This window comes from Daktulosphaira vitifoliae, unplaced genomic scaffold, assembly GCF_025091365.1.
Source record: "Daktulosphaira vitifoliae isolate Bord-2020 unplaced genomic scaffold, ASM2509136v1 Scaffold_1, whole genome shotgun sequence".
Lineage (NCBI taxonomy): Eukaryota > Metazoa > Arthropoda > Insecta > Hemiptera > Phylloxeridae > Daktulosphaira > Daktulosphaira vitifoliae.
Genome location: NW_026099572.1, coordinates 41203107 through 41224655, shown reverse-complemented (window position 1 = coordinate 41224655; position 21549 = coordinate 41203107). Strand labels below are relative to the sequence as shown.

The window sequence follows — 21549 nt, the reverse complement described above, 5'->3', positions numbered from 1 at the left end:
GTAGGACACGACTTTGGTTGAATAATATTATTTGAAATTTAAAATTATACTATTCCTGTACTAATCCACGTGAGTGTTACGTTATTTTAACACGCCTAAATATTTGTTTTACTAGTTGTATCACTGCTTCATACACAGATTAATATTCTTAATGTACTCCATTTGGTTATTTTTCAAAACCAGAAACCTTTAATATAATAATTTAAACTTTAAAAAAAGAGGAGGAAAGCATAAGTCGATGCTATAATTGGATACTTCTAGTAGGCATAGACAGTCATTTTATGAAAAGCTCATGTGATATATTTTTTATATATATATTTTTAAAACGACGAATCCTCCTAGTATTAAAAAAGCAACTGTTTTTTTTTCCCTCGAATATATAATGTTACCATTATATAATTTTTGTTATGAAATCATACAATCGATAAAATAAATATAAATTTAGGAGGCGCATAAGCGGGGATGATCAAATTTAATTCCCCCCCTTTTTGCTCAAATTTTGCTAAATTTCTGGAAGAGCTAAGTCTCCTAGCCACCTTTACTTATGAGGAGGCGTTAAACCTTTCATCCCCTTTAATACAATGGAGCTTCCGTGGCCATTTTCATGTGCGGAAGTAGTAAAACTACAGTATTTTTCGCAATAATTATTCGAACATTGAATTCTTTTTTTAAATATGCAAAAAAAATTTTCACGTGTTAATGTTATTTAGATTTCTCATAAAAAATGTTTGAATTTAACACCGTTTGGGTTTATTTTTATGTAAAATAATTAAGATTGTTTTACTACTTATAGTTAAAAAATATCACAATTTTATTTCGTTAATACTATTTTACTGTAGGTCACATAATATTATAGTATCTTACGATATTAGATAGAGGTAGTAGTGTAACTGAAATATCTTGGAGTTCTAGAATTATTAAGCGCATAGGCCTATATTTTTGATCCAAGTGTGGCACACACTGCAAACATAATAATTATTTTAATCACTTTCCTAATATATGTGACTATATATGTTTTTCAATATTAAATATCATTTATGGTTAATTTCTGCTTTTTTTAAATAAGATGTATGTAACATTTATATGTCTCAATAGCATTCTTAGAGACAACAATGCAGTTTTTTTTAAAAATGTTTGGCAACTATTTTTTACTAAATCTTTCAAAAATTATTAAAATAAATAAACACAAATGTAGATAAAATTTATTAAATTTATTAATGTACACGAGTTCTTACATAAAAAGGTTAATATACAATTTCAATTAATAAACAATTATAATACAAATATATATCCAAGAGACTAAAATTTTTAAATATTAATTATTTTAATAGAATATTTTAAAAAATGGAATATACCAATATTTTACTACCAACTCTTTCTGATGGAAAATGTGTGTGGAAAAATTCTTTAGTTACAGTATAATTTTTTTCCTTCAAAAATAATTGTACTTCATTTGCTAATACATTAAATATTACTATGTGTGAAGGAACTTTTTTTTTGTAATATGTTTCATCAAGCCATTTCAAAGGATTATCAAAAAATAAATCAGCTTCATCTTTATAGTATGACTCTTCATTAATATTAGGTTCACATGTTAATATTTTTGTTGATATATTTCTATGTAAATGACTATAAAGTGGAGTAGAGTGACATGGCATTAAGAATAATATTTCAGAAGTTAGAGGTAACGTTGTTAAATAAGACATAACATTAATAGAACCTATTTGATGATATCTTCCTAAATAAATTAAAATTACATTATTCATAATAATGACAAAAAAAGTTACTTTTTTGAAATTTGTACAGATATAATGTATATAGTCAGATGTCATAAAAAGTATCATAGGTATAAGTGGCAAAAGAAATCTGTGTTCTTTATGACCTATTAAACTAAAAATAAATAAACTCCACATAATAGTAATAAAGAGTTTATTGTGAATACTAGTAAAATTGTAATATATAATTTTTTTGAAAATTACAAAAACAAACAAAATAAATATTGGACCTAGAATTGGTGGTAACCCGCAAGTAAAATACCAAGACCAATGTTCTGTTGAATAATGTTCATTCACTTTTTTAATAACATTAAATAGTAAAAAGTTCCATTGTGTAAATACTATTGAACCATGGAAATAGCTATCTATTAATAAAGATAAAATAATTAACACTAGACCAGTACTAATGTATTTTCTCAAATATTTCAAAGTGTATCTTCTATGTGTAATGAAATCATATGTAAATAAAGGAAGCCAAATAATTATTGCTGTTGGTCTAATAATACATAAAACTCCAATCACCCAAATAAATGCTGTATCTCTATTTTTTGATGTCCATGGATAATAATACAAAGCAATTGAAGTCAAACTTAATTCAGTAGTATTTACTATTGTGCGGGTGGAACAGTAAGCTAAAAAAGGGCAAGTGATATAAAATATTGTAGGCCATACCACACTTTTAGTATTTGAATATTTTTGCAACCAACTGGTAAAACAATAATCTGAATACACAGAAAGAAGAGATTGTAAAAATCGTGGACTCCATATAAGAAGATCTATAGTATCTATTGATAATAAATGTAATAATTTGTATAAAAGAACTATCCATGATATAGAAATATAACTTCTTATGCCAATAATCCATTCCCATGTACGATATCCATACCCAAAGCATATGAAATGAGCTATTTCTAAGGACTGCCAATACTCATCAGGTACATACCATGAACGCACAATAAATAAATGAAATAACCTTATTAAAAATAAAGTTAGGATAATAAAAAATGAATTAAAATTCTTTGCCTCACTATGTTTCATTTTTTTGTATTACTATTGCAAGTAAAATATATTTTCACCTAAAACAAAAGAAAAGATATATAATTAAATTTTTATTTTATTTTATTTCGGTAATTTAGAGCAAATGTTATTTAAAACATTTTTTTAAGATTTTTTTTCATTTTTAAAAGTATAATAATCATAAAATAAAAATAATGTTAATGAATGTTGTACATATATGTGAATTTTTGCTATTAAAAATATATTACATACAAATTTACTTACAATATTTATAATTCATAGTACTAAAAACAATAACGAAAACATGTATTTAATAAGTTTTATTAAATAATTATTTTTTCATATTTTCAAATATGTATATATACATATTTATTTTAAGCAATGATTACTTAAAGAAACAATTGTTAACGCCTTAACTCTACTAAGAGTCACACTTATTCGATTGATCTTTTTATTTTTAATTCTACAACAAATTTGATGAAACTAAATTTATTTGTTTTATTCATAACTGTATTCTAACTTTAATACAATAAAGTCGGTATTTTTACCACAGACTATATGAACATATAGTTAACAAATAGTCATATTAGTTCTTATAGTCTGTGTTTTTACTATTATCAATTATTAGATATATTATTATCTTGGGAGTATTATTATTATCACAATAATACTTATATCAACAATGACTGCACGTGGTTCACTAATTGATAAATTTTATTTTTTTTTTTTATTGTATTAAAATTTTAATTTTTCACTGTTTTTGAAGAGATTAAACGACAATGGATGGTGATACAGTAATTGGTTTTGGTGATGCTCCAGAATCTAAAGCAGATTTTAAACCGAAAAATGGTAAAAAGTCTGGTGGCTTTCAAGCGATGGGGTTGAGTTTTCCTGTACTAAAAGGAGTATTAAAAAGAGGATATAAAGTACCAACGCCTATACAAAGAAAGGTAAGTTTACTAAAAAAATTAGTTTATTTCAACAAAGAGAATTTCAAATTTTTACGATGGGTATCATTTATTATTTTTTTTAATATCTCTAAAATTATATTTTTTTTGAAATCCATTTACATTTGAACAGATTGTTTATAAACATTTTATTACATTAATCTATTTTTGTATCTTATGCCTGAGAGTACAGGATAAGTACCTTACCTGACAGGCTTAGCTAAAAAAAATTTAATTACGTTTTTATAAGATTATAAGCATATTTCATGTTGAATGATTTAATAGATGAATACATTTTTTAGACCATTCCAATTGCTTTGGAGAATCGAGATGTTGTTGCTATGGCGAGAACTGGTAGTGGAAAAACTGCTTGTTTTTTAATACCAATGTTTGAAAAATTAACACAGCATTCTATTAATGGTAATAGAGGTATACGTGCATTAATTTTGTCACCTACTCGAGAACTTGCTGTTCAGGTATTGTATTTATTATTATTATTTATTTGTTTAATAATACATTAATTTAATGATATTGTCTGATTTCATAAATAACTAAATTCTTTCTTGTAGACTTTAAAATTTGTCAAAGAGTTGGGAAAATTTACAAATTTAAAATCTGCAGTAATTTTGGGAGGTGATCCAATGGAGGCACAATTTAGTATTATGCATAGTTCTCCTGACATAGTAGTAGCTACACCTGGTAGATTTTTACATATATGTGTTGAAATGTCTTTGAAATTACCAAATATACAATATGTTGTATTCGATGAAGCTGATAGGTAAAATTTTTAATTTTTTCAACTGCATAACATTTTAATTACACATTTATAATCTTATAGGTTATTTGAAATGGGATTTGGAGAACAATTAACTGAAATTATTGCTCGTTTACCTGAAACTAGGCAAACATTATTGTTTTCAGCTACACTTCCAAAAGTATTAGTGCAATTTGCACGAGCAGGACTTTCTGATCCAGTTCTCATAAGGTATATAAAATTTTAATTTAAGTTAAAAAGATGTACAAATCTTCCAGATTTCAATAATTGACTTGGTTCATTAATATATAACTTATGTTATGATAATAATAACAAGAACATAATTCATTAATTTATTGATTCTTATAATTTTTAATATTTTATTATTACTTAAAACTGGTTTATCTTATCTTTTTAAATATGTATATCTTTTGTCCTTGTGTAAGTATTTAAATTCCTCCTAATAAAAGCTGGACAGATTTTTATAAAAAAATTTTGTGTTATTAAATTAAATTGATTCGAAAAAGATTTAGATTAACAATTTTATTCAATAGAATATGTTTTTATATACACTACTACGAAACAGGTGAGCAGGATTAATAGGTTGATAGAGGAACTGGAAAATATCTCTTCGATTTAAATATTTCGTTCGATATTTATATTAAATAGTAACACAAAGCCTACTAAAATTCCAAAAGCTAAACTAATATACGGACAACACCGGGTTGAGATAGCTAGTTTTATTTAATTTTGCTTCTAATTGTTAATATAAATAATTAATGAATATGTATTTTCCAATGATTTTAGACTGGATGTCGAGTCAAAAATTCCAGATACTCTTGGATTAGGCTTTATTAGTGTTCGACCTGAAGAACGTGATGCCGCTCTGTTATGTCTTTTGAAGTATGACATAAATCCTGATGCTATGACAATCATTTTTGCTCCAACAAAACATCATGTTGACTACATTCATTTAGTTAGTAAATTATGTCAATAAATATTTGTATATCCACAAATTTATTTATGATATTCTTAATAGCACTCTTATTATTATTTTTTTTTAGCTTCTTGATCATCATGATATTTCAAATACGTTTATATATTCAGATTTAGATCCAACAGCTAGAAAAATTAATGCTGATAAGTTTCAAACTGGTAGTGTTCGTACATTAATAGTTACAGATATAGCCGCTAGGGGTATAGATATCCCACAGTTGGATGTTGTTATTAATTATACTTTTCCTGCTAAGGCTAAAGTTTTTGTTCATAGAGTTGGTAAGAAAAATTTACCCAAAATTTTATTATGGAAATAAAGTATTTTAGTGTAGTAATAGTAGACTACTCGTATGGTTATTGTACATCTCCTATTTAATACCATGCTAAATTTCTACCATCACCGGTATGTCCATGACTGAGGTTGGGCTTGCATTATTTCAAATCCATATACCGGTTTTATTCGTATACCAATATTTTTTGATAATTATTGTTTATTATTAATAGTTACAGTATTATTGATATTTACCAAAGTTGTATGTTAAACAGTAAGACTCAGTCTTAATTGCCTTTAAAAACTCATAAAATCGTTTTATAAAAATGAGTTAAAAGTATAAAAAAAGCGTTTTTAATATTTTATTTTAAAAAATTTTACAACATAAAATATCAATAGTTGATTAATGTAAAAATAAAATTACCTTAAAACAAATAAAAATTGTGAAAATATTTTTTGAATACATTGATTTAATTTTATATTAATAATATTATCAATAAATGTAAAAGTATTTTACATGATAAAAACAGTATTTTAAACAATAATTTTATATTGCAATTGGAGCAAAATGTTTGGGAATTCTAACTAAACTACTGTCCTCCTTCATAATATTTTTATATAAACAATTATAATTTATAATTATTAATTTTTTTGGTAATTTTTATTATTTCTCCTAGACTTCTTCAGGTTGCCCCTATGAATATTTTATGCATTGTAACGTAATAAAATTATGGTGTGTATAAGGTCAGAGGTAACTATATTCAAAATGTACTCATTGTATAACTGTAGGTTCAGTATTACACATATACATATGTGTATTTATTATATTAATGAATTGTCCTACCACTTGTGTTTCCCTTATCCTAAGTACCATATCAGTCAACGGTTCAAGTAGTCAACTATGTGATATTAATCTGGCTTAGGAAACGGTACAGTTATGTTTAAATAAGTCCATTACATCATCTTTATTGACAGCTGTTATGAATACACGATGAAGAAGTAAAAAACATATTATTTGGCTTGACTATTATAATTATGGAACTTCAATAATCAAATTCTTGGACATCTTGACGTCTATATTATATTGTGGAATTTTTTTTTCCTTTTTGTATTTTTACACAGTGTGTGTATTGTAATATTTTTGATTAATTAATTCTGTTTTATTAGTTAACTGGCCATGAGATCTGTGTTTTTTTCTTTGTAAATAATAGTTAATTACTATATACAGGTTAACTATAAATTCTATCTGATGGATAATGGTCAATCTTTATAAATTTAATTTTTTTCTTCCGTCTTCCCTTTCTATGAGCTGACAATTCCTCGTGTGTAGTCAGGGTAGATATGTTGAATATCTCAAGAACATTTATGTAAAGAATAATTGGTGACATGTCCATTATATCCTGACACATTTGTTGGTCAGATTATAATGTAAAATCTTTGAAATGTCTGGGACATTTGCCTGAAATTTTTAAAAATTGATTAAACTTATCATATATTTAGATGATGTAAGGGATATGTTAAGGGTTCAAATCTTTATGTTACAAATTTTATTACATATAATCAAAAAACATGATAATTAACTTAAGCAAACTTTTTGTAAAAAAAGTTGATGAAATTAGACACCTCTACTTAAATAACATATGCTTTTGCTCCTTAAGTATGGAATTTTTTTAAAAATTGCCTAAAAAAGTTAGGAAATTTCGAAATTTTAAATTTGTAATAATCTTTTTATTGTAAAATTCTTTTTATTTTAGGGAGATGTGCTCGAGCTGGAAAGTCTGGAAAAGCATATAGTTTAGTTACTCGTGATGAATTGTGTTATTTATTAGATCTTCATTTATTTTTGGGTCGTCCATTTAAACCTGTATTTGAAACACCAAAAGATGACGATGATAATGATGGTCTTTTTGGGATTGTTCCTCAGGTATTGCTTGAAGAAGAATTAGGGCAATTAACAAGTTGGTACACATCCTCTATTGATGTGGTATGTATAAAATTTTTATATTTATATTTTAATGTTTTATCATAAAAATAAATAGTTTATTTATTTAATTTGATTAGATAAATGCTCAAAAAACTTGTGTTAATGGTTATAAAAATTATATAAAATCAAGACCAGGAGCTTCAGCAGATAGTGTACGTAGAGCTAAAAAAATTGATTTGACTGCTCTTGCAGACCATCCAATGTTTAATAAAGTTATTGCAGCAGACATGGGTCGTGTAAATATTGTAAATCGCATAAAGAATTTTAGACCAGATATTGTGAGTATTGTTTTAATAAAATTAAAAAATATTACATAATAATTCTTTCAGTTATCATTAACTCAATGTTAAATAATTATTAAACAATAATCAGGGGTGGACACTTCTTAATTATAATTATATTATTGTAATTAAAATACTTTATGTAATTTGTAGTTAGTAACTAGTTTTATTAGTTTGGAATAATTTATAATTCGTAATTAATTACATAAATTATAAGTAATTTAAAATTTGGAATTAAAATGAATTATGATAAATTTTTGATCATCTAGTATGTGTAGTATCTAGTATATGTACGAAAATTACATATGCTATAATTATGTCTGTTTTTCATTGATTGTTGTTTTTTTGGCTTATTTTATTGTATATTACTATGATAAAATTGATCTATTATTGTCTGAAGTTTTGTAATAGATTTTTTATATATCTGTTATGTATGTACTGAACAGTGTAATGTGAATTCAATTGAATACAAATACATAATTTTAACTATTTATCATATGTATGTTGTCATATGTTACTGGAGCAATCATTTTTAAATGTTTACTTAGTTGTTTATTGAAATATAAAAGTAAACTAAATGATGTCCTTAAATATTTGAATTTTATATTTATATTTAAGGAATCTGGCTATGAGTATTTAGAAAAACGTTTTTAAATTATGAAACTAATAGCATAAACTGTGGTTTATGTACAGTGTAAAAAAAATTGTTATGGTTTTTTTTACTAACTTTAATTTTATTAAAAACTTGACTTGAACAATTAAAACACAATTTTCACCATCTTCAAATTATATTCTCCTTTATGTATTTAACTAAAAAAAAAATTAGTATTATTTTTTAATCTGTCTCAAGTAGCAAATGACACTATTTTAGCAACATGTTTTATTTAAACTGTGTTGAATTTCAAATGAAATAAGTGAAGTCGATAATAGAAAAAATCTGTTGCTGTACATAAACACTGTAAAATAAATAGTTATAGATAAAGAAACTTCTTTGACAGAAATATCAAAGGAAGAAGACAGCTATCTTATATTTATGTTACGAGATACGACTGAGGTTCAAGAGATTCAGTTCATTAATTGGAGTTCAATACTAGAACTGAACTTAAAATAATGCAATTTTTCAATGATAATAATAAAACTCTTTCCTGTTTAAATAATTATCCTATTTTAAAAACATTGTTTATACTTTATAATACTAATCTTTGTTCATGAATCTTCTTTGAGGCTATTTTCATTCACTGAATTTATCATAACACCGACACATACTAGACTATCTGATGAACTTTTTGAAATCCTTATATTTTTAAAAGGAAATTTTAACTATGGTGTTTAATTATGTTAATGATACTTCACACCACAAAAAATATTATTGTTAAATTATATTGACTTCTTGTGTTTTATATATATTAATAGTGTTAATAAATATTTACACTGCATTATACAATTTTTATATGTTATTGTGTAATAATTGACCTATAAAATTAAATATTTTTGTGTAAATTATAATAAAATTTTGATGCTATTTTACAATAATTTGTAATTAATTTACATAATATTTATTTTGTAATTAAACACTCGGATTTGATGTAATTTGTTGTTAATTACTTTTCTTTGGGTAATTTGTCCATCCTTAACAATACTTATAATAAAGAAAAAGAATTATTAGAATTAAAACAATATCATTAAAATAATATCTCAATAATAAACATTTTCTGATAAATCATTCTTTATTACTACTTATTATACTGTATTCATTTTGCATAAAATTGGTTCACAGACTGTTTTTGAAATGGGCCAATCAACTAATTCAATTCAAGCACTTCAAATGAAATTACTAAGGGAACGAAATTTACCAAGTGTTGTTAATCACCATAGAAAAAAACGTGATCAGCTTCAAGAGTCTGAAGGTGTAAATTTAAAAAAAGTTAACTTGCCCTCAAGTAATCAAACAGAAATTGTAGAAACTTTCAATGATATTATAACACAAAGGCCTCGAATAACTGGTCTAAAAAAAAAAACAAAGTATAAACCAAAAAAATCTGAACCATTTATACCTTACAAGCCAGCTGATGCTTACACTGAAGAAGGGTAAGACTTTTATTTTGAATAGCCAAGAATAGCAGTATAACTAAAATTATATTAAATATTAGTTATTTGGAAATAATATTGTTACACAACAATGTAGCTAAGTCAATAATGCGGCAGTGCTTGACCCGCACTGTCTCGGGTTTACAACTAGGCTATGGGTGACATCATTTGCCGAGCAAGAGATCAGTCTGGTAATTGGAGTCACTGTCTCTCTCTCCGGTAACTGACTAATCACTCGTTTTGGAGTATCAATGATTAAGAAATCTCTTCCTTTGGGGGAGGCTGTTGTAGCAGCCTCCCTCAAAATGGAATGGGCTGAAAGCGATTAAAAATATATTTATAAATATATATATTGTAACATATAAATGAAGTGAAACAATAACATTTTAGTATTCCTTGATTCAAATAATTATATATTTAAATATTAATTATTTTTATTTTTAATAAAATTTGATTTTATAGATTAGCAGTTAATGAGCTGAAGTCAACAGATGGAATATTAGATTTAATGGGTGATACCGAAAAATCATTAGCTAAACAAAGAACTAATAAGCGTAAATGGGATCCAGTTAGCCATAAATATGTAAGCGCTCAAAGTTTAGAAAAAAAACAAGTGAAAAGAATTAAATCTGAATCTGGTCAATGGATTCCTATAACGTACAAAAGTGATAGATATGAAAGATGGCAAGAAAAGTCTAAGTTGAAAAATGCAGCTGTTTTGGAAGATAATGAAGAGGAAGAAGCTAAAAAAACAGCACCATGTAAGTGTAATTAATATAATTGGTAAAATTGTTGTTTTGTAAAAGCAAAAAATCACATAGCAAGAATATTAATTAATTTAACAATAAGTTGTAATTTTAAATAAAATTTATCAAGGTCATTTTTTACTTATTTAATGTGTTGAAAGATTAAGTTTTTTTAATTAAAAATTATTTTAAGTACTTTAAAATGATACTTTTATTATAGAATATCTAATGTTGTGTATCTTTTTTCCAGTATTCCGTTACAGATTAAATACCCGATGGGGACGACACAATGCTAAATTGCGAGAAAAGCAATCTGAACATAGATTGAGATTAGATACCAAACACATATTAAAACAGAGAATTATTAAAGAGCATAGAAGACAGAAGAATGGAAGGAAACCAGTAAAAAAAGATAAAATTAAAAAGAAAAGTGCTAAATTTAATAAAATTTAAAATTAAATTAAAATGTGTATTAAATTTTAAATTAAATAATAAATATTTTTATTAACGTTTAATAACATTTAATTATTCATATATGGATTAAAACTTTTCAAAAATCGTATAACATAGAAAAGTTATATTTTAAAAAAAATTTTACATTTAGACCACTACATACATGTGTTAGTTTTGAGCTTTATACGCTTAATAAAAAAAAATCAAAAACTGCTACTAAAATAAAATTTTCTGTTTATGATTTAAAATTTAAATAAACCATGGTTTCTAAATATTTAATCTTTTTTGAATATGTTTTATGTACAAAATATAAAATGAATATTAAGATGTGTCAAATAGCATTCAAGCTATCTAGTTATTAAAAGATAGGTAGATTATCTGTTATATTTACTATTTGATGAAAGTATTTTTCTATCATTTGACCACTTATTTTATTAGCTTCATGAGATTTTTATAGAATTAATGCCTGATCAGTAAACACTGCTGTATCACAAAATAATGGATTCTATTACTTTTTATCGAGAGTATAGCTAAATGAATCTATTAAACTACAATCTTCTTTTTCCTCGCCTTTATCCCAACTACTTGGCGTCTACCACCTTTATCCTAAACTTATACTTTGGGGTTAAAATAAACTTATACACACACATTACAACACCGCCTAATATTTTCCATACTGCTTTATTCTTTATTATTGATGCCACAGCCTCCATACCTCTTTCTCACTAATTAAATCTACCAGCCCCTCGTTCCACGAGATATCCGCTAATGTCTCTTTTGGATACTCCTCATTCAGTAATTTTTCAAAATAGTCTATCCGCCTTCTTTTAACATCATCATCACACGATAGCACCCTATTATCAATACTTTTTATACACCTTACGTAGTGATAATCTTTAGACCTTTTTTCTCTTACTTTTGCTAGTCTATAGACTTCTTTTTCGCCTTCCTTTGTTTTAGTCTATCGTACAACTCATCATACCTTTTAAACTTAGGAAAAAAATATTAATGATAACAATCGTCGCTTATTGTCACTGATCCAGGGCCGGATTTAGGGGAGGGCTGAGTGGGCTGCAGCCCAGGGGCCCCCACAAATTTGGTATAAATTGGTATCACAAATATGATAATAATTGTTATTTAATAAGTAAAAAACTATATTTCCTTGTTTATGTATAAGGGGCCCCCACAATTCATTCCGCCCAGGGGCCACCACATACCTAAGTCCGCCCCTGCACTGATCTCTCATTTCACCTACCTCGTGTTCTTCTTTGTCAAACTCGTACTTTATATACTCTGTCTTAGTCCTACTTATTCTTAATCCCTTTCCTTCATGAGCTACACTTTATTACTGCAAAATGATTATCTATTATGTTTACTGTTTAGTGAATGTATTTATTAAATATTTGACCACTTTTATAAGGTCCATAAGACCTTTTTAGGCTTAAAATACCTCAATAGTAAATACTGTTGTTTTACAAAATAATGGGTCCCATTACTATTTAACGACAGTATAGCTAAATGAATCTAAATTTGGATCCAAAATAATGGCATTAAATTAAGGATAAACTATGTATGTTATGCATACATTTTAGCCATTTAATTTAATAATAAGGAAGTGTGATTGATATAAAATTATATTTCCCCAACAAGGTTTTAATTAACAATATAAATAAACTTAAATTCAACAAATCATCATTAATTAATCAAGTGTTTTATTTTTACATTGAGGCAGAAGCAAAGTTAATGTTCATTCAAAAGTTTATAGTTGTTTGGTCTTTTAAAATTTCCAAAATACGATATTATTCTTCTTCCTCCTCTTCCTCTTCCTCTTCCTCTTCTTCTTCTTCCTCCTCTTCCTCTTCCTCTTCTTCCTCTTCTTCCTCTTCAGCCTATATGACAAAAACACCAAATATTAGAAAATTGTAGATTTTATTACATGTCTAATAAATGTACCTCTTCTTCGGCTTCATCGTCGAGGGCAAATGGTTCTTCTTCGTCTTCTTCGTTCTTTTTAAGTTCCTCTTCTTCAGGAGTTTCAGGGTCGTCCTTCTTTTTACCTGGACGTTCACCGAACCATTTAGGTAGTCGTCCTAAAAAAAAAAAATTATTTTTTCCATGCTTCGCTTTTTTATTATTTAAAATTCAAAATTATTAAATTCATACATTTTATTTTATTCAAATAAATTCATACACTTTTGTTTAATTAGACAAAATGATTTTTTGTTACCTTTTCATGTATGAACGATCTATTTATGTTAAATGTTTTTTTTTATTTAGGAATTAGGTGTATAGGTAATTAGACGTTCTACAGGCTCCAAAATTAAGTTTAAAAATCAGATATTTCATTGAGAAACAAGCCGAAAAAAAACATTTTTTTGTTTTGAAATAATAACCATAAGAGTTCATTAAAACTTAATTTAGTCATGAGAGAAACTAGAATAAAAAATGTAGAGGTGTTAAATAACTTTTCCCTCATCCTAAAATGTTTTATACATCAAAATATATCTTTTTCGATATTTTTGGGGGTTTAAGCTTCCCTAATTGCGCCTGTCTATCTAGGTTTCTTATAAAATGGGTGCTGGTTCAAAACAAAAATAGTCATTTCAACTAAATTGTCAAGTTCAGAAAGGAGACATGTCCAATATTTGGTAAAAGAATATTAGTTGTTGAATGTAAATTATTTACATACAAATTGTTTTAAATATGCATCGAGTGCAGAAAAACGTCATGTACTGTTAAATGCAAATTGATTTTTGTACCTTATAGAAAATTTACTTATTGTGGCATCTCCCCTTTCTTAACTTAGCAATCCAATTAAAGGCAATTAGTGTTATTAATTCATTAAATAAATGATCAAAGTTACAGAAAGTCATGATAATTACAAAATATTAAAATAACTATTTAGACATATTAAATTAACTTTATTTAAAGTAATTTGAAGTACAGAGGTTTTAATTTAAAAACAGGAACGAAGTACTCAATAAAATATTGCAAGTAGTCGATTTCTTTGACAAAGAGTATAAAGTAATTAATAAAACTTCTATTTATACCATAGTTGAATTACTCAAGTCGAAAATAGAAGAGATTGATATTGTTAGAAAAATCATTATACAGTTTTTTTAATATCTTGAAGTATTAAATGTACTTACCACCGCCTCGACTTCCGAATTGGTCTTTTTTCTCGGACCATTGTTTTTCTAACGACTCTTTGTTAGATTCCATGTAGCCCTAAAAACGAAACGTTACATGTGGGATAACAAACATGCAGGTTTAAACAAAATAGGATTTATAACAAAAATATATGTTTGGAATCTAGATATTGGTTACTTTGTACTATCATTTTAACAACCTTAATAGACATTGCCTCAATAATGTATTAGTAAATTTATTTTTAATACTTATTTCAATTCTAAATTAATTGGGGAATAATAATATTAACACAGAGTCAAATACCAATTAATACATTTTATGTCTAGAATTATAATATAAAAAACCTTTTCGGATGTCTCTAAGTTATATAATTGAGTAAAAATTAATTATGCAGTAGATTTAAAGGAAACTGGTATGATATTGAGGTGATCAAGCAGTCAGTGGTTAATATATTGAGTCTTTCATTACTAAAACTGGTAATTTAAGGTTTGTGTTTTATTTATAACGTTTAAAATTGGATAGCTAAAATAAAATTAAGGTTTTTAACTCTTTCTTAGGAAATTTTACGAACACTGAAATAGAAGGCAAGGTATTCTATCGTGCAGATTATATACACAATGTTCAAGTAACATACTTCTACTTCTTTTCATGAACAATTCATATCTACGATTCCAATTAAACTCGTTCTTTTCTCCTAACATTTCTTCCAGACCCTATTTTATTTATTTTTAACAATATTTTGTAAAAAAAAAATCTGAAATAATAAAATAGTATTCACTTACTCCTTCGAACAATTTTTTTTTGTCGTCATACGACCGGGTGTCTACTCGCCTCTCGTATTTCGAAGCGACTTGGATCTTGGGCTATAAATAATGAAAGTCACAAATTAATATTGATAGTTATTGATGCAAATAAGAAAAACGATTTTGCCTTTTTTCTAAAAGACTTTTATTAAGCCTATTAAAAAAAAAGCTAAATTATGTGGCCATTTTTCTAAAAAAAATTGTTTGTTACATTTACGCCCAGTGACGTAATTGAAGAACGCATTGACATATGTGTCATACTATTGTTGATATAAAAGACAATTTGTTTTTTGGTTTAAAATGTGAAAATGTAAATAATGTAAAATTATCGATACGTCTCTTAAAAATGTTTCGTATTCCATTATGCATTTTTAAATACATTTCTGTTAGCAGCACCTATGTTTTTTATGATAAGGTCGTCTATGAGTCTTAAACTAGTTTTTCTTACTGGGTATTTGCCTGTTAAGGCTTCGGGGTCGAGTCCCTTCTTCAAGGCTTTGTGACGGAGTTGTTGTTTCTGACGTTCCTTCAACTCTTTTAACTAAACGAATAAATATTTATATTTTATTTTAAGAACCATAGTTTTGAAAGTTTGTAGAAAATCTTACGTCGTAGTCCTGTCTTTTTTGTCTTTCCTCCAAATCGTATTTTTCGGTTTCCAGTTTCACGATCTGGTCCCACAGTTCAGTGGCTTTAAATTGAAGTTTTTGCACTGATAGGTTTTCAATGACCAAAGGTTTGATTCTAAAACTTAACGAAATTTTCTTTTCTTCTTCAATTTGTTCTTTGGTCTTATTACGTTCCAATTGGGCAGAAGATAGGTTTAACTAAATTCAAACATTTTTATCATAAAATATATTGTATTTGGTGATCAACTAAAGTTATTTTTGGTTATTTAATTAATATGTATTGTAGAATTATAAGAAATCACTTACGCCTTCTTTCTTGCTGATGGTGAAATTGGGTCCTTTGGATTTGTTGGTTTGTTCTTTGAGGGCAGCCATCATAGCTTGACGTTTCTTTTCGGCTTCTTCTAAACGCTTACGTTTTTCCTCGATGTCTCTCTGTTTTTTCTCTTCAACTTCTCTTTGTCTGCGCTCTTCTTCTTGTTTCTTTCTCTCAGCCATACGTTTTTCTTCTTCAGCTCGCATTACCTTACGCTTAGCTTGTTTTTCTTTCAATTTTTTTAAGTCATCTTCTTCCTTTCCTCTTTGTTTACGCCATTCCAATATGTACTCTTTGAGTTGTTCGTCGAGTGCAGAAGATTTTGCTTCTTGCCTCTGTTGAAAATTGATTAATTTTAATTGGGGTATCAAATAAATATTATAGCTACTATTTACTGGATTTTGTGCACAATATATATATATTTATTATAGTATTATTAAGAAATATTCATTTGTCCCTTTGTTTTAATCACTATTGAAACTTAAATTTTTTTTTCTTTAAACACTTGCTTAAATCGACTTATCAGTTTTTATAATATAGTTACTAAAGTACAAATATAATGATAAACGATGTACAATGACAGGTAAAGACTGAATAAGACCGTTCCTGTTAATTAATAGTTACAATCAAAAGGTATTTAAGCTTTTATTTCACTTAACCTAGACATAAAACAACAATTTTAAGTTAATCCGTTTATGAAAACAAACACGGCAAGTGAAGAAAAATAAAGTCGTCTAGCTTTAATAGAAAATTTGTCGGATTAAACTAAAGTTCATCTGAACTTTCTATCAAAAAGTTTTTGATAATTCCCTGAGATTAATTTTTTTGACGTTGATAATGAAAATATTGTTTTCAAAATACCCGTATCCAAAAATTCAAAAAATTTTTCAAAATGTTTCTTGTAGTGTTTGGTGAATTTTATTTATTTTTAGTTGATTAGCCAAGTAATCAATTATAATTTTATTGGGAATTACGTGATAAATCATTTTTTAATAGTACATATACTACTCTGTCTATAAGTAATTTTAACTGCATAACGGAAATTCCAGAATAAAACTTGTAATTAACAAATTAAAAAAATTATAACAATAACTAAGATTTTCGAAGAAGAATTTTAAAAATAAAAAAGATCATTAAAAAACAATTAATAAATATTTAATAAAAAAAATAAACTTAACTTAGCTAACTCTAACATAGTTAGTTTATATATTAAAATTACCTTGACGAATTCCGGATCTCCATCGCCACTAAAAATAATTAATAAAAAATAAAAATAAAATTAGTAGTTTTAAATAATTTAATAACAAATTTTTTTTAGATTTTGACACAACAATTATACATAATAAAAGGCGAAGTATTATTTTTAATATGTGATTAATAAATGGGTCATTTAAATATTTCTGGCACTAGAAAACTGTAACAGAATATATTGCCGAAATAAAAATAAATTTTAGTAACTATGCCATGTGGCCTATCGCCAGTCTTAAAAAGTACAATAATAATAGTAAAGACATGCATTATTTGTTGTTAGTTCAAATTTGCAAACAAAATTGATATTTTAAATAATATATCTACTACAACAATTCTAAAATTAGTAATGTACCATTCATTAATACCATAAGTATATATTTTATTTCATTAATGATTTTGAACTGTAAAAACATTACAGATTTTTATTAGCTAATATTAATTCAAATATTGAAAAAAAATATCTTCATTTTCAATTTAAAAGAGTCAAAAACTAGTAATAATCAATCTGCCATCTACAAAATTAGTTATTTAATAACTAATTGAGCAAAACAATACTGCGTAAACTAATGCTTCTTTCAATTGTTTGCACTAAGCTTTTCTATTTTCTACTTTATATTTTATTCAGAGTTTACTTTATAATCTTTGAAACACTTATTTTTTGTTTAACTTTAAGTCCCACAGCAAATAACTTACTCTTTGCTCTTTTCAGGCTCTGGTTGCCTGCGTCAAAAATTGACGATTTAATTATATGTAGATAATTTCCAACAATTAAAAATATATAGTGTACAGTGATGCAATAAAACATCAAAATGCATTTTAATCTGATCGGAGTAGTGAAAAGTTAAATAAAACAAAGAATATCTTTTGTAATTAAGTGGAAATAAGTCAATTGATACACAGATTTAAAAATGTAGTTAAAAAAGGCTGCACGATTGTTGGAAGTAAAAAAATTGCATATACTGTACACTTTAAGTAGATATACTAAATAAGCCAAAATAAAACTATTGGATATTTAATAGGTGTGCAAATAATTTGGCTTATAAAATATTTACATTATAAATGAGCAGCGCTTTAAGCATTGTTGAGCTTAAAATAAAAACAGTGACTAACTAGTGGTGGTAAATAATTATTTTAAACGTCATAAAACGTTCAAAACTAAATTTTTAAAAGTCACTGAATTTATTTTTAAACTCTTTCGATATTTACAATTTTTCCAAACTTTAATCTGCTACGTCCGAGTCTTAATTTTTCAATATCTAAGTAATCATGCCTCATCAACTCCTCACAAGTTCTTTCTCTCATACTTCAGCAAAAGCAATTTATAAGCATATAAAAATTTTATTTATAATGAAACTTACGTTTCAATTTCCTCCTCGGATTCACTGAAACATATTATGTTATAAAGTTTAAATATATTAAAAATGTATTGTATTATTACATGCTTATATAATTTTTTAATTATTAAAAATATAAATAGGAAAATATAAAATAGGAATATATAAGTATAAGTTGTTTATTTAAATAAGTTTAACAAGGAAATTTAGTTTGAATAGGCGTGTGCAAAGGGTGCTTTGTCAGTTTTCGACTGGTCTGGTATATTAACAAAGTTTAACTAAAAATATGTAAAACAATTTAGCACAACTTTCATAGAAATAATAACTTATTATGCCATAGCAGCCTATCAGAATAAATAAAAGTTAAATATTATTAAAAAATTTATATTGATCGTATTGTTCAATACTTTAATTATATAACAATTATTTGATACTAGCATGAGGTTTTATTTTATTTATTACTATACTTATTATGAATTTTATCAATTGTTAGTATTTGTCGAGTAAAATGTTAAATATAAGATAAAGCAAAATTTTCTAGTGATGCTTCTACTTATAAGGAGGGAAGGGGAAATAGAAAGGGTAATTACTTACTCCTGAAATATTTATGATCGATTAATTTAGACTCTAAGAATCTTAGATTAAATTTTTTGTAAAATCGGCTGGTGTAGGTCTTTATTGTCTCAAACCCAAGTCTACGCACGCTTATGTATTCGAACAAGGGTATTTGATTTTTGATATTTATATATGGGTAAAAAAGTTAATTTCCGATAACTTCAATGAAATAATAAACACTGATATAATGCAAAGTTAAACATATAATTAAAAAAATGTTTATAATGTAAGAACTTAAAATTTCTGATTGACTGAGATCATTTAAAGCTATTTACAGGACTACTTTTATCATGTATTTATAAGAAAATATATTAATTTACTCACGTATACTGTTCTTCGTCGTCAGACATGTTGAAGTTTATTTGTTATTATTATTCTCTGAAAATAATCATGTAATAATTGAATTCCTTAATACACTAGTGTATTTCATTAAAAAATAGGTTTACTCGACGAACGAGTGAATATTAAAAGAATTGGTGTAGGAGAATGGATTGTGAGCTATTTTTAGCCGCAGCGGTTACCGTCAGCCAACATTGCCTTTTAACGATTCACAATCTCTTAACACATCTATTTATATAAAATTTTTACCATTTAGTGAAATATAAGACCTAATTTATTTTAAGTTCAATCATTTTATTGGTCTTAATCATAGAATATAGTCTTAAAAATGTACATTAATTCATTGTATTTGCTTATTATTTTTTATTGGAGTAATCAAAAGTGCGCTCTGGAATAAATTTCAAATGTACCCTTAAATATTATAAAAAGGACAATTAATTGAAAAATGTGAGATTTTATTTTTTATAACATCAGCATCAATATTATAAATGTAAATCAATATTAGACTAAGTACCCCATTATTTGGTATTCAAGATTTTTATTTAAATATATTTCTATAATAATAAACAATTCAAAAATTAATTAAAATTTTTGAAAAATTGAAATTTATATATCCAATTAAATCTTTTATTTAGATATTTCTATAATTTTTCAACTTAACTTAATAATAAATTTTATAAAAATACAAAAAATGTTTTATTTTTATGAGTTAATCGTTTAAATTTTATTAAAAATAAAAAAACATAAAGGAACTTACTTACAAAAATATAATATGTATACCGACGGAGTTCCGACTAGCGTCTGTAGATGACTGTTCAATCTTGAGATGGCTTAAATTAGCCATCTTGTCCCCACTAACTTAGCAAGCAATGGTAATCTATCCGGGATATTTTTGGCGTTCCAGTTGTCATAAAAACTTTTCGGATGGGAATTAAAAAATAATAATTTGATCTTTTTCTACAAAGATTTGTGTTATAAATTATTATTTTAAATTAAATATACAGTTAGATTTTCACTGGAATAACTCCTATAACTACTAGTAGTGAATTTAGCAATCAATTAAAAACTTGACGTTCTCAGAGTAGATCAACGAACTCAATTTTATTATAATTTTTTTAGTATAACTTAAACACTGAAACATAACGAGTGATCGAATTACAAAAATGTACATGTTTTTTTTTTAATTTATAGAATTCTCTAATTTTTCCCTAAAGAATTTATATTTTTTTCCAGAATAAAAGATAAATTTCCTTAAAATTTCAATTTTATTTTTAAATATTTTAAAGTCACTTTAAAATATGAAGACCAGATATAGCTGTTGTCATTTATTATATTCATATAAATAAATGCTTAATTTATCAATACTTAATAAGTCTTTTTTTTTTAAATTTGTTTTATATGTCAATAATTAATACGACTTAAAATACACAGACTACTTAACACTGTAAAATAGGGGAAAATAATCAAAATATGATTGTTTTAACAATCATTAAAAATGTCTTATTTTTTTTATACTTATTGAAGAAAATGCTTTAAAAATTAGAGAAATTTAAAAAATGCATTTAAATTATATGATTCTAATAAGCAATATTTTAAGAACCATTCAGGTTCTTGAACTGGTGGATTATTTCTCCCGGAAATTTTTTTTAATCATTATTCAATCTAATGAAACTATAATGAACAGCCTAGTAAGTAAGGAAACGGGTTGGTTTGTAACAATTGACATATTTCCTTACTTACTGAACATTCTGTATATTATCATGCAGTTTATGTATTCCACAACAAACAAGGATATCTACT

General features: G+C 25.9%; 3 protein-coding genes across 10 annotated transcripts; 1 reads left to right on the top strand and 2 right to left on the bottom strand.

Moving 5' to 3' along the window:
* Positions 1–1190: 1190 nt before the first annotated feature.
* LOC126896484 (GPI mannosyltransferase 3) lies at positions 1191–3387 on the bottom strand. The gene is made up of 2 exons (XM_050669301.1): positions 3057–3387; positions 1191–2851 (listed from the first exon to the last, which is right to left on the bottom strand). Exon 2 carries the CDS (start codon positions 2811–2813, stop codon positions 1338–1340), a length of 1476 nt encoding a protein of 491 aa, XP_050525258.1. The 5' UTR covers positions 2814–2851; positions 3057–3387; the 3' UTR covers positions 1191–1337.
* Positions 3388–3475: 88 nt separating this feature from the next.
* On the top strand, positions 3476–11377 carry LOC126896483 (ATP-dependent RNA helicase DDX54). The gene is made up of 11 exons (XM_050669300.1): positions 3476–3742; positions 4042–4215; positions 4309–4517; positions 4578–4724; positions 5301–5469; positions 5558–5768; positions 7515–7744; positions 7822–8022; positions 9803–10113; positions 10576–10874; positions 11110–11377. The coding sequence occupies exons 1-11, from the start codon at positions 3572–3574 to the stop codon at positions 11310–11312; spliced, it is 2325 nt and encodes a 774-aa protein (XP_050525257.1). The 5' UTR covers positions 3476–3571; the 3' UTR covers positions 11313–11377.
* Positions 11378–13001: 1624 nt separating this feature from the next.
* Positions 13002–20586, bottom strand: LOC126896485 (troponin T). Of its 8 annotated transcripts, none has more exons than XM_050669303.1 (12): positions 20511–20586; positions 19735–19788; positions 18820–18843; positions 18155–18181; positions 17430–17457; positions 16201–16545; positions 15874–16092; positions 15714–15806; positions 15245–15325; positions 15097–15175; positions 13266–13402; positions 13002–13201 (listed from the first exon to the last, which is right to left on the bottom strand). In XM_050669303.1, exons 2-12 carry the CDS (start codon positions 19758–19760, stop codon positions 13112–13114), a joined length of 1149 nt encoding a protein of 382 aa, XP_050525260.1. In that variant the 5' UTR covers positions 19761–19788; positions 20511–20586; the 3' UTR covers positions 13002–13111. The 8 variants fall into 8 exon arrangements, with proteins under 8 accessions (XP_050525260.1, XP_050525259.1, XP_050525261.1 ...); XM_050669302.1 differs by lacking the exon at positions 15097–15175 and adding an exon at positions 14462–14540 and having other exon boundaries at positions 20511–20584; XM_050669304.1 differs by lacking the exon at positions 15097–15175 and adding an exon at positions 14462–14540 and having other exon boundaries at positions 20507–20577.
* Between the last annotated feature and the right edge of the window lie 963 nt (positions 20587–21549).

Bases quoted from the DNA above. Each gene is read 5' to 3' on its own strand.
- LOC126896484 (XM_050669301.1), bottom strand. From the start codon at position 2,813: ATGAAACATAGTGAGGCAAAGAATTTTAATTCATTTTTTATTATCCTA.
- LOC126896483 (XM_050669300.1), top strand. From the start codon at position 3,572: ATGGATGGTGATACAGTAATTGGTTTTGGTGATGCTCCAGAATCTAAA. The intron at 4,518-4,577 runs GTAAAATTTTTA...ATAATCTTATAG, and splicing joins GTATTCGATGAAGCTGATAG to GTTATTTGAAATGGGATTTG. The intron at 7,745-7,821 runs GTATGTATAAAA...TAATTTGATTAG, and splicing joins ACACATCCTCTATTGATGTG to ATAAATGCTCAAAAAACTTG.
- LOC126896485 (XM_050669303.1), bottom strand. From the start codon at position 19,760: ATGTCTGACGACGAAGAACAGTATAC. The intron at 17,458-18,154 runs GTAAGTTATTTG...AATTATTTTTAG, and splicing joins GAGCCTGAAAAGAGCAAAGA to TGGCGATGGAGATCCGGAAT. The intron at 13,403-15,096 runs GTATGTTACTTG...TTTTTTTTTTAG, and splicing joins GTTCATGAAAAGAAGTAGAA to GACGACTACCTAAATGGTTC.